At 35.6% G+C, this 13,701-nt stretch overlaps 2 protein-coding genes across 2 annotated transcripts; one reads left to right on the top strand and one right to left on the bottom strand.

Annotated features, from left to right (window-relative positions):
• Nucleotides 1-1,132: 1,132 nt before the first annotated feature.
• LOC144449615 (solute carrier family 35 member E4-like) lies at nt 1,133-4,075 on the bottom strand. Its single transcript, XM_078140187.1, has 2 exons — nt 3,538-4,075; nt 1,133-1,577 (listed from the first exon to the last, which is right to left on the bottom strand). Exons 1-2 carry the CDS (start codon nt 4,073-4,075, stop codon nt 1,144-1,146), a joined length of 972 nt encoding a protein of 323 aa, XP_077996313.1. The 3' UTR covers nt 1,133-1,143.
• Nucleotides 4,076-4,578: 503 nt separating this feature from the next.
• Nucleotides 4,579-10,145, top strand: LOC144449508 (uncharacterized). The gene is made up of 6 exons (XM_078140053.1): nt 4,579-4,678; nt 6,019-6,067; nt 6,831-6,935; nt 7,468-7,550; nt 8,559-8,679; nt 8,951-10,145. The coding sequence occupies exons 1-6, from the start codon at nt 4,579-4,581 to the stop codon at nt 9,285-9,287; spliced, it is 795 nt and encodes a 264-aa protein (XP_077996179.1). The 3' UTR covers nt 9,288-10,145.
• Nucleotides 10,146-13,701: the final 3,556 nt, after the last annotated feature.

Genomic DNA, 13,701 nt, shown 5'->3' with positions numbered 1-13,701 from the left:
TACCTGTGGTCGTGAATTCCAAATCTTTCAACACTTCATTTGTATGTCCTATACTATGTAAGATCACACACTTTACAATTTAGACAATGTATTGTCACATTTTGGTAGAATGTGCCTCGCAGATACATTTTCCTGAAAATCAAAGTTCTTTAATTCTCCCTAAACTTTGCCATATGAAGGCTTGCTCCTGGTCCTTTTGAAATTATAAAAGAAATCTTGTGATTCACTCTCTTGTTTTCAAGGAATTCGTCAACATCTTATTTTCCCAATGAGAGTTAACACAGTAGATGGTGTCGGCCATATTGGATACTAAAATAGTGGCCATATTGGATTCCAAAATAGCGGCCATATTGGATTCTAAAATGACTCAATTTGACATCATTTTGACCACTGTTTCCAAAATTTGAAGGTGACCCCTGATTTCTTTTTATCGATTTTAATTGAGAATAGATTCGACTTTTCTTGAACAAAGTAACAGCAAATGTTTAGAGTTTATATCTGAGGCACACTCTACATTAAGTCAAATAAAGATGTGATATTTTCTTCATTCAGAAATTACAGTCTAAATACTGTAATCTAAATATGACAGTTTCAAAAATCTAGATAGTCACAGTGCTTTGAAATATTAAAGGAGAATATCACTCAAGGAAATATAGAGATTTTCATAAACTACAGGTTCTGGAGAGTCATTTCATGATTTGACATCACCTATGACACCTACAATTACTTGCAATTTCAGAGAATGATCTTGTGCTTTTATAGAGTATCTTTGCCATGGGATATTGCATTATGGGAGTCAGCAGAAATAATGTATTCAAGTTGCACAGTGACACTGAATATTCACAAGTCTTTAACTATCTATACCTTCAGTGTAAAAACCGCAATAATTGTAGGTCATGTAAAATCATGAAATGGCTCTCCAGAACCCATAGTTTATGAAAATTTCCTGGAGTGGTGTTCCTCTACAAGTGATAGGTTGGTATGCTTGGCATTTTACTGTTACTAATAAACTTTACGCTATCTTCATATTTTCTTAATATTATTATCATTTTTTCTTACTTTCAATGTTGTTGTTATTTTGCTTGTTATGTTTATTCCTATATTGTTGTCATTTTTATCAGCGGTGTTTTTTTAAATTGTTTTTTAATTCTTTGAATCTGGTCCCCATGATCTGCTAATTCTGTGTCGCATAAACCGACCGATTTCACCAGCTGTATCATACATAAAGATACCGACCACTGTAAAAATAATACCAACAACACTCATGAACGAGACCTCATTGTGGAAAATGGCAACAGAAATAAATATATTTAAAATGATGCTGACATTTCCTAGGACTTGTATCGTTACAGCTGATGTGAGAAACGTCACAAAAAAATTCATGGCATTGTAACCTACTGAACATATACAGCTCAAAATGATCATTGACCATAGTTTGAAGTCATTGCGGAAGTTGGTATCCCAGAATGCATTGTACTCAAAGATGGCTGAACAAATCGTCAAGATGATCAAACTAGGAAACGACATATGGTATAGCAGTCGCACTGAATCCAGCCTCTCTTCTTTTAATAGGACACCTTTAAAGAAACAAGAAAGAGAAAAAGTATTTACTGAGCATTTTGTTTTATCAAAGTTTCTCCTGAAATGAACATAAAGAATGGTGGTGTCCACTAATGATCTACATGTATGATACAAACCAGTACTAAGTTAGGGAGTCTACTTATTTTGTTCAACCCTCATCTTAGTCACCGTTTACACATCTTCACCACTCACTTCTTTCAGTCTCCAAAGCAGTTCATATGTGCTTGAAATCCAAGATAGCAATTGTCACAGTGTGTCAGTGCACTCTCTTACTGGACAAAACGACTAATATTTCATTTTTATCAACTCTACTTATTAAATGTCCCAAAAATCATGTCAAATGGTTCATTTCTATCAGAAAATGTAGCCTCGTCATTCTCAGAGTTACCTTATAATTTCACTCGGGGTCATGTGGTTAACTTATGGGTCAGGTGTATCCAGTATTTGCCTGGGGTGGCTGGAAGCAATGAGCCAACAACAGTGAGTCTATAACCAGACTAAACTCTTAAAGCCCAAGGTGCAACCAGGCTATGTGCCCACACTACGGAAGTAGGTTTGCGCATGTGCAACGGAATATGTGTGTTTATCTGGGAGGAGCATTTGGTAAATCCGACCCAGGTAATTCAATCATAAAGACTCAGAGAAATAGCACATCTGTGGTTCTGTCTGGTATTTTATCAAGTACAAATAATTAACGAGTATGTCTATATTAACAACAATCAATTTTTATCACCAGAAGCAGAAATTATTCTACTGGTTTGATTTTAGTCTACATAATGACCTTCTGTTTGAACTTCTAATCACAAGTTCAAGGCATGGCCCAAATCTTTTGATCTCGCAAGCACAGACCCACAGAATACTAAAGATGTGAGTGGTAGCTGATAGTGTGGCATCATGACTACAGTCCAGACTACATCCATGCTTAGCAAAAGAGCTAACTCTCAACAAAAAGATTATTATATAACAGTACAGTGAGATGCACCACCAATATGAATATCATTCATTTATTATGAATAATTAATCAATTTGAATGTTAGGCCAACTGACTCATATTACTGTAATGACACAAATAAAAACCAATTAGCTAATTGTATTGACAACTAGATTAAAAATATTCAGGCTCAAATATCAATTAATGTCAAGTTTACAGAGAAATAGATGTATGTATGTATGATAAATGTAAAAGTGTAATTTTAACATTTGAAATTCAAATTTTCAATTTTCATTGCCTGTATTCCTGTGGGTGGAAGATAAGATACCCTGAAAGTCAAGGTCACTTAAATGTATAGGTTTCCTTTACATGTATATGTTTGGGATTTTTCTCTCTTTTTTCTCTCTTTTTTTAAAGACCAGGGATTCAATCCCAGGTTCTTGCATTAGCGTAATTTTATCAGTGGAGCTTCTCTTCTCTTTCCTCTTTGGACCAACATTTTCTTAACTCTACCCAACATCTGTTTCTTGTACCCGAATCCCGTCCCTAATATCATAATATCCAAAGTGTGCAACAATGGGTCTTACCTCCATCTACTGTTAAAAAATATTAACGACACATGTCCATGATTTTACTACTTTTTATAAGGCTGTCTTATCACCAACTTTTCAACACTTGTGTATGATAGGTCATGTCATTCCTTTTACTGTTTGACCTTTGACACCTGTTTACCTACCAATCATATGACACATGAAATGACACTTCTGCCAAAGAATTCAAAGAAAAGTGTCAAACTACATGCTGACAACACCTACATAAGTATATTGACTATCAACACTTATTTTAGGCATTTTCAGTTTTCTGTTTGCTTTTCTTGAGAACATGTTCTCACGATAGTGTTTCATCTTTGCCATCACTTTTAATTTATCTTGTAATTTTCTTAAAAGAATGTACTTTATAATAATATACTTTTTTTTATAACCTCCAAATAAAATTCCAAAGTACAAAAAATGACAAACACATACCTTGAAGAATACTCTTTGTACTTCTCAACATTGTAGAAACGATGGCAGCTAAAAATCCAATCAAGTGGAAATTCACTTCACCAAGTGTAGAAAATATTCCACCTAAGACCAATGGACCCATAGCATAATATACATACTTGTCATGGTGATAGTCAAAGATAAACCTCGACAAAAATACTGTCACTGCGGGCGTTGTGGCCATAATCATCTTGACGAAAGACACGTAGAGATATTTTAGAGCAATATTGCCGCATGCTATACTGGAACAGAAAGCAATACTTAAGATGAATACTTTTCGCACCAGGTGTGGGGGGATTTTCATACGGTCATCGCCCTCACCGTATGCTGCACCGACAGATGTGAAGCGAATAACGATCGTCTGTGTTATGAACATTGTTAACATATGTAACGTTGTAAGGATGATCGGATAGTTGAAAGCGTAGTGTACAAATATCCATTTGTTGATGTTGAAGATGCCGATGTTCAAAAATAACCAGCCAATTACAGAAACATGTCCCAATGCTTGTATTTCACCCATGGTTAGTAGAGAGCGTCTGTGATGATCAGTCGACTAGTCGAAGTCAAACTTGCAGGTTGTCGATTAGAAATTAGCCTTGCCACGTCGACATTTACCGCGTCTGACAACACCTTATTGTTAATCTGGCAACGGAACGATCACGTTTTCGAGCGACAGTGGGAAAGGGCGGTTTCTACTGCTTCAGCTACAGTCCTGCTTCGTCCCAGCTGGCACCGGCCTTTCTCACTTGGACACTCGTCGACTCAGAAACTAAATTTGCGCCTATACGCTATAGCGCCCCCGGCGTCTACTGACGTACACCGCAATAGTTATTATTTTCGAGATATAAAATGTCTGCTCATACATAAATAAAAATTCGAACATTATTTAGTTTATAATAGAATAATAGTATAATTCTGCTACGATCAAGATTTGATTGAAACATTTATTCTAATCATAATCTATGTGTCGTGATTATCTTCAGATGGGCACGAGGTGTAAATGACCCATATTTTGACCCCAAGATGGCAGCGCTCATCAGTTCGGACTCGAGCTCTGACGAAGAAGAAAAGCTTCGCCTACAAGATGCTGTTGTCGATCAAACCTTGTTTCATCAAAAAGAGGGTAAACAATGAAAATGATCGAATGAATGCTAGAGATAACACATCGATACAAATAACATCAAATGTGTTATCAATGCAACGGGAGATGCTCCCGGATGATGCCTGTGTTGTTCAAAGTCTCGTGTTCTACACTGTGCACTAGTCTGGCAACATCATACATCATGGATCCAGGGATGCCCTGGGATCGAGCCCAGGTCTGCGTTATTTACACAGCTCAGACGTCGAAATGACGTTTTAAGTCTCAGTCCAGACTCATATTTAGTCAGTCGCGGTATTCGCCTTGCCAGCACAGGGTCTCCCCAGTCTGGTCGGTTACAGCTATTCATGCACCTTTAATAATATCCATTAGGTAACTCAACACCAAAAGCTACAATTTTTTGATGGGATCAGTGTTTAAGCTCCTGTAATTGACACATTTCTGAGTGCTGGCTGGTACAAACAGTGCTGACCAGTATGGGGAGAACCCTAATGTCTGGTCAACTTTTGGTTTGATTTAATAAAAAAAAAATTTGAGGGGGGGGGGCGGGGGGGGGGAGTCTTTACCCGTAATGATATCACATAGTATTCAGATGATTTCACATGGGTATGGTCACCATGCAAGGCCTGGGAAGGAAGGGGAGGGGGTCTGAATATCTACATGCTAAAAAGCAAATAGAAAAATCCACAATACAACAGTTAGTTTAGTATCAATGCTGTAGCTTATAAACTGAGTTGGTTAGAGATGAGTTTGGATAGTAGGGCTGAGGTTAGACTGTCGACAGTCGCTCGCGCCTTTTTTGCCCTACGTTTTATCTAAACTCCGATCCAGCGCAACACTAGTATAATCGATATCGAGGGCCGAAGGTCCGAGTGGTCGAGGGCCGAAGGCCTGAGCTCGGGCCTTCGGCCCTCGATATCAGTTTGCGATTAGACTACTGTTGCGCCAGATCAGAGTTTAGATAAAACGTAGGAAAAAAAGGCGCGAGCGACTGTCGACAGTCTAGGCTGATGTGTCTGTGAATCAAGTAAAACACAAAGCAAAACAATACTTAAAACATAAGACCAAGCAATGACTGCTGCTATTATGTCATCAATAGAGTTCAGATATTAAAGTGAATAAATCAAAATGTTTGTTTTATGAATATTTAATAGCGTACCTTCAAAGGTTCTCATTGAAGTAAGAATTCCACTTCCATTGGCAAACAGACACATTAATATTAGAGCAGGGACTTTATGTTAATTTTTTATTGACCAAACAATTTATCATTTTAGAGGAATAGGGCCACCCCTACATATCACTGAGAGGAAGTTGTTATTATCACACAGTTCCAATACCTGATTTACATCTTCTATAATTTACAGATCCCAAGAATTCCAAGATGCCTTCACATTCTCAAAAACCAAGCCTAAGGTTGGTGTACTTCCATACATGTAATAACACACACATAATGTATAGCAATCACCAAGGCCAATTTTAAATATTGACAGGTAGCAATTCTATGTAAGGTTGTTAGAGCTGCACTAGCTGCAACTGAAACATTTCTTGAAACCCCTCTGTTAGATATAATGACGTAATCAAAATATTACACATCCTGAACAGTACTGCATCATCTGTGAGTAAACAGTTTTTGTGTACCTGTATATATACATACGGTGCAATAAATCTAATGAAATTGATTTTTGGGTCCACACCCTAAATTCAGCATCCCAATGTAATCATGATTTCAACATGTTAAAATATTAATTATGGATAAAATCAACTCCTAATCAATATGTACATCTTCTAATTATTGGTATTTTAACAATTTTCAGTGAATATACCGGTTCTGTATTTGTCTGATCTAAAAAATGATACTGCTGTTACAGCTAGTGTGTACCTTTAATGTATTTATGTTTACTGGCTTATACAAACATAATCTGAATGGCAGATTTGTTTGAGACTATGAATAGAAAAAAAAAACTATTATAAAATATAAAGAAATGCTGAAAAATAATTTTTTTGATAAGTATTCCAGAAGAAATTTCAGATAGAAAAGCAACATAAATTTATTCATTTATTGTTAATCTACTAGGAACACATTTAGACTGAAAGATCAGACATTGAGCGCACCATTATAAATGAAACTAAAAAGCCATAAGCACTTTACACTTTTGACCATCATTTCTCATTACAGAAGACAAGATGATGAGGAGGAAGAGACAGGTGATTACAGAAGTATCCAGGCAACCAAAGGGTTCAAAGTTCATGTTGCCAAAAAACTTGCAGCAGTGTTAGACAGGTAATTGTGCTCAGACAAACAATAGACAGTCAGACTTATTTCTGCCTTTAGTACACTTGTATTGATTACTACTATCAACTTAAAGGAAAAGTCCAGTCAGACTTATTTCTACCTTTAGTACTCTTGTATCGATCATTGCTATCAACTTACACAAGATTGTAGGTGATAAAGTAACACCTTGGTAACTAATAGTCAACTCTGAAATCTTGTGAAGAAGCCATATTGAAGTAATTTGTGAATTTTCTGCAAGGGTGTATGGGAAAACCTCTAGTGATGACATCATTCCTGCAAAGGTTTATGGGAAAACTTCTAGTGATGCCATCATTCCTGCAAGGGTTTATGGGAAAACCTAGTGATGACATTCCTGCAGGGGTTTTTGGGAAAACTTCTAGTGATGACATCATTCCTGCAGGGTTCATAGGAAAACTTCTAGTGATGACATCATTCCTGCAGGGTTCATAGGAAAACTTCTAGTGATGACATCATTTTTACTGCGATCTCTTTGTTGTGATTCTAATTATTGTTTGTATAGTTCTATTATAGAAATTACTGATGAAGACAAGAGAAAAAAGAAGCCTAAACAAAGACAAATAAATGATAACAATAGTACTACAGGTAATGTGACATCCTCCTTTAAATAATGAAAAGAAACCTAACAAATACATATTGTACAACCAAACCAGAGTGACTATAGAGTTTGAACTAGGTGTCATGATGTCTCACACAAGGATTTTTCTTACTAATTACATAAAACAAAATACAAACACTGATAACATGCAAGCATATAAAGTGATGAGTTTTATCTCACTGTGAACACAAATAAACATCACTGTCAGATGAAACAAGGAAGAATCAAACACAAAACTGTTTATTTGTGTTCACAGTGAGATAATATGTGAAAGTTCATGTGCATGCACACTATCAGTGCCTGTATTTTGATGGTGTAATATGTTGCAGAATTTGTTGTGTGAGATGTAAAAAAAACCATTGTGTCCCCTAATTGAAACTCAATACTTACTCTGGGTTGGTTGTAATTCACCTCATTCCTCCAATTAAAAGTACTAGTATTCATGAAATAAAAAATCTGCTTGTAACAGTCCAAAGTCCATAAAGCATTCTCAATTACGTATGATGTTCTCAAAATTGGAAAATACCTATGAGAAAAGGTGACATTATATCCGATGTTGTAGTGTAGGAATCAATTTATACTATTTTAGTTATTACTTGGCAGAAATAATTAGTCATGGTTCAACATTGAATATTCATGACTCCTAAGTGCCTATGTGGTTATTCACTTCAGTGTAAAACACCCAGGATGAATATTCATTGTTAACAATGAGTAATTATTTTTGCAGACTCTCAATGATGCAATGGCCCATAGCAAAGATACCCTATAAAGGCACTGGATCAACTTGACATTTCTCTGAAATCACAAGTAATTATAGGTGATGTAAAATCATGAAATGACTCCCCAGAAGCCATAGTTTATGAGAATGCCTTTATTTCCTGGAGTAGAGTTCCCCTTTAACTAAGAAAAAATCTAGAATTCTTGACCTAATTTGAGATAGCATCATAAATTTCATTGCAAAGTTAAGAGTTACATATTCTCCTCAACATGTACAGGGTTTATGTTATTTTCAACATCTGACATGACCAATACTACACACAGTGATCCACAGAACTGGGAAAGGGAATGGAATAAAACAAGGAAAAGGGAAATAGCACAGTGTAGTAGCAGTGACAGGTAAGTACACAGCTCAAGAGAACCTTTTTTTTTCAAAGTTCACATGAACCCTGAGTAGCAAGTTGATATGATATCCATTGGTAAAGAAGATAATAAATAGCAAATACACAGCCATTGAAAAGTTAAAAGTATTTAAAACCCATCGTTTTTCCTCAAAGTGTCACCACCCCCTACACACACACACACACACACACACACACACACACACACACACACACTTTCTGACTGCACCCTACAATTTGCCTATATGAAGTACTCCTTTGATTTACAGTGACAGGGAGGATGAACGATTACTGGAAGCAAGAGTGACACAGGCAGATGTCTTTGAAATGGGGCAAAGAGAAAGTTTGTACGACGAAAGTAAGAAAACCAAGGGACACTGTGAAACAATAGTCAATGGACAAAGTGAAATGTCGCAGAAACGCAAACGCAACAAAAAGAAAAAACACAAACATGAAGGGAGTGAGGAGATTGAACTTAACAATGTACAAAGCAAAGACAATTCCAAGTTTGATGAGACGATAAAGTCACATCATGGAAACAATTGTAAGAAGAAGAAAAAGAAAAACAAAAGGGATAATATGGATAAAGAGTGTGCAGCACACTAGATATAAAATGTATCATGTTCAGATGATATGTAACCAGCTAAAGAAGAAGTAAAGAGAGTGAAGAGAAAATTAAATTTCGCAACTGTTGGAATACATTAGCAAATGTCACAGGAATCTACTTCCAGAGATTACGATCACATGACTGCATCTTCTGACAGATATGCCTCACCAAGAATTATGATCACGTGAAAATAGTGTGGAGAAATAGCTTATAAACTTGATTCATTTTTTACACTATCTCTTATTACTTCTAAATAGTTCAAAACGTTGGCAGAGGTTCAAATCATCGTTCATTTTCACCTTATACTTTGGTTCAAAAATGACAGAACTTTGAATACACACTCCGCCATATAGAAGAAATGACAATGAGTTTGGTATAGAAGGAAGTGTGGTAACTGACCCGTAATGGATGCAATGCAAGCAAGCCTATTATGGAAGTAACAGCACCATATTTGGAAGTAACAGCACCTTATATGGAAGTAACAGCACACATATATGGAAGTAACAGCACACATATATGGAAGTAACAGCACCATATTTGGTAGTAACAATGCCTTATATGGAAGTAACAGCGCCTTAGATGGGGGTAGGCATGGAAGGAGTAGTATTATGGTTACTTATAGCAGGTTTTCTTGGAGTTTTCATCACACCTGTAAAATAGACTACCTTTACTACCAGTTCTCATTATAACTTTGCACTGACCATCTGATGAACCAACCAACCACTGACCGACTGTCTAATAATGCAGATTTGGTGTCATGGCACAGTATCATTGTCATTACCTAATACAAATACCTTTCAATTGGCTGTTAGACATAGAAGTCAGATAATTCTATTGTGTATTTGGAATATGCTTTGAAGAGAACATTAAAATACACTGAATGTTTGAATAATTGAATGACTGCTGGGTGACACTCATTAGTATGGTTTGACTTCATGCTGTCTAGTGGCCATTAAAATCTCTTACAATTACAAGATTGAATGTTCATGGATTCCAGCTTCATAGTTATATATGAAAATTCTTACTCTCAGAATTAAAACATTTTTTGAAATAGCAAAGATTTCCCGGAAATGTTTGCCTTTGTAGGATTAGTTACTTTTATCATTTAAAACCCACACAAAGAGTACTATACTAATATTGGCATACAGTCCGATGTACTGTAATGACAGCATCACACAGTTAGGTATACTGTAATGACAGCATCACACAGTCAGGTGTACTGTAATGACATCATCACACAGTTAGGTGTACTGTAATGACATCATCACACAGTCAGGTATACTGTAATGACATCATCACACAGTCAGGTGTACTGTAATGACATCATCACACAGTTAGGTATACTGTAATGACATCACACACAGTCAGGTATACTATAATGACATCACACAGTCAGGTATACTGTAATGACATCATCACACAGTCAGGTATACTGTAATGACATCATCACACAGTCAGGTATACTGTAATGACATCATCACACAGTCAGGGGTACTGTAATGACATCATCACAGTCAGGTATACTGTAATGACATCATCACACACAGTCAGGTGTACTGTAATGACATCACACTCAGTCAGGTATACTGTAATGACATCATCACACAGTCTGGTATACTGTAATGACATCATCACACAGTCAGGTATACTGTAATGACATCATCACACAGTCTGGTATACTGTAATGACATCATCACACAGTCAGGTATACTGTAATGACATCACACAGTCAGGTGTACTGTAATGACATCATCACACAGTCAGGTATACTGTAATGACATCATCACACAGTCAGGTATACTGTAATGACATCACACAGTCAGGTATACTGTAATGACATCATCACACAGTCAGGTATACTGTAATGACATCATCACAGTCAGGTGTACTGTAATGACATCACACAGTCAGGTATACTGTAATGACATCACACAGTCAGGTATACTGTAATGACATCATCACACAGTCAGGTATACTGTAATGACATCACACACAGTCAGGTATACTATAATGACATCACACACAGTCTGGTATACTGTAATGACATCATCACACAGTCAGGTGTACTCAACAACATTACATAAGACCAGGTGTACTGTACTTCAATATTTATTAAGACTGTCCACAACATACATAAATAATTGTTTGAAACTGACTGATGAAAATCACGGCTTAGTCTTTGGTATCTGATTAAAAATCACATTAGCACCTTGATTTACACATAGCACACTTTCCCATTTATTTAATAATCTATCCGATATGTTTATCATTTGAAATACACTCAAATTAGTCCAATAAAGACAGAAAAAACTCATCACTATAAATACCAGATACATGCATGTACATTTAAAATTCAAACAGTACATTAGCATATTGGCAAGCAACATCTGCTAAAATTCCTGATAAAAAATTTAAAATTATTCTTGTCAATATACATATTTGTGATTCTTCTGATTCAATAAATTATCCAAAAAATGATCAGTAAATACTATATGATTTCATTTTACCTGAGATTGATTTGATTTGAAAATAAAAAATTGATTTGAAAAATTGTTATAATAAACAGTACTGATAATAAATGATTACATCGATTGATTTCATTTCTGATTAGATTTGACTCAATGATTACATATATTTGGATTATGTAATATTTCTGTTGAAAAAATATGAGGGATACATTGTGAATTTACTATGTTTTATCATATTTGGATATTATTAAACAAATGAACTGGCTCAGCATATTGCAACAGCAGAGACTTGTATTGTAATACACACCATGGTTTGATAATAACAGTTTTATAGCCTCTGTCAGGAACTGGAAATTTGTTTGTGAACATGAACTATTATTATGTAAAGTGGCCATAAAACTGTTATCAAATGATGGAATGTATTAAATACTTGATTTGTCTCTCTGTACTTCCAATACATGCTGTGTCAAGTATTATTAATCCAATTTAGTTGTTTACTTTCCCTGTTTATAACAGGTTCCATTGTCCATGGTCTGATGTCTGCATTTGTATAGCAATACAAGCAGTTAACAATACATTCACTGAAGTTCCATGACATAGAAAATTCACAAGGTATCCTTCCCTGTAGTCTGTAAGGTACAGCGTGATGAGGGCGCCCTCACACATTGGTCAACCCCTTTCACAATAGAGCTGGCCAGTGAGGGCATAGTGACAAGACGCATCTTACAGTCTACCTTCCCTGTTTAAATACATGTACATATAATGATTGGCACATAAAGGTTTGAAATCTAGGAAGAAATTTACTACAAGGGTTATTACAGGGGCACAAACTGAGTATATAAATTACATTTTGAGAGATATTACTGCAAATTAAAAGGTACCTGTTACAAAAAGTATTCTTCTTACTGAACCATACTTAGGGACAACTGCACAATGTCACACAAGCTCAATGAACAAAGAGGGAAGGGGCTCTAGCATCAGTGTGATTGTTGGACTTCATTTTAGAAAACTTTCACACCTTCAATGATAACAGGTTCTGTATTTACTACTGAGATGTTGATAAGTTGATTAAAATGTACTGCTAATGTGATATGCAATGCTTGGTCTCTGGTTAGTTTTTAATGTGTTTACTATGATTTTACATTGCATTGATCATAGTGTTGTGACTGCTACAATTTTCATCATGGTTTACATCATATATAAATGTGTCGATGTCGCACTTGTGAACATTTGCTTCGGGGAAGGAGTGTTGGAAGTTCATTTATGTGTGACATTGTGCAACCACCACCTCTTAATTGACAGAACTCAACCTGGTAGTTCCTACATATAAATAATTCCATGATAGAATTTAGTATGCATAATAATACAGTAAAATGCCAAGGAAGTCCCTATTATGTTATCAACCATGCTAGTAACGCCAAAGATGATTTTGATTTGTCATAGAATACATACATCAACATTAACACTATACCAGGATAGTGATTAAGGTTTTATACAATAGGGAACTTGCAATCCAGACTGAGCATGCTCAGATGCAAAGGACTATGGGATTTTCTGTGGTTATCGTAATGCCCAATCAGGAGTTACCGATAAAAATAAACCTCCCACAATGATCAGGGCAACTATGAATTGATCATTTGTGATTAAAAACAATGTAACATTATTGTTTACAATACTATTTGATTAGTATTTATTATCACATTTCCCATGATGCAACATTCAACATGGCGGTTTGCAAGTTCCCTATTAAGTATTTTCACCATCATAAAAAATATTTTTAAACTCAGTTTGTGCCTCTTTAACATTTAAATAGACCAATCTTAAACCAAACTATTAAATAATGATTTCTATAAACTTGGAAGATTTTGTACATCAATAAATCAATGATTTGAAATATCATAATTGTTTACATCTATGGTTTTGACATATAAATATGAAAACATTC

The sequence above is a fragment of the Glandiceps talaboti genome, chromosome 18 (assembly GCF_964340395.1).
Source record: "Glandiceps talaboti chromosome 18, keGlaTala1.1, whole genome shotgun sequence".
In the NCBI taxonomy this organism is placed as follows: domain Eukaryota; kingdom Metazoa; phylum Hemichordata; class Enteropneusta; family Spengelidae; genus Glandiceps; species Glandiceps talaboti.
The sequence above is the reverse complement of the archived record's forward strand: the minus strand, read 5'-3'. Positions and strand labels throughout refer to the sequence as shown.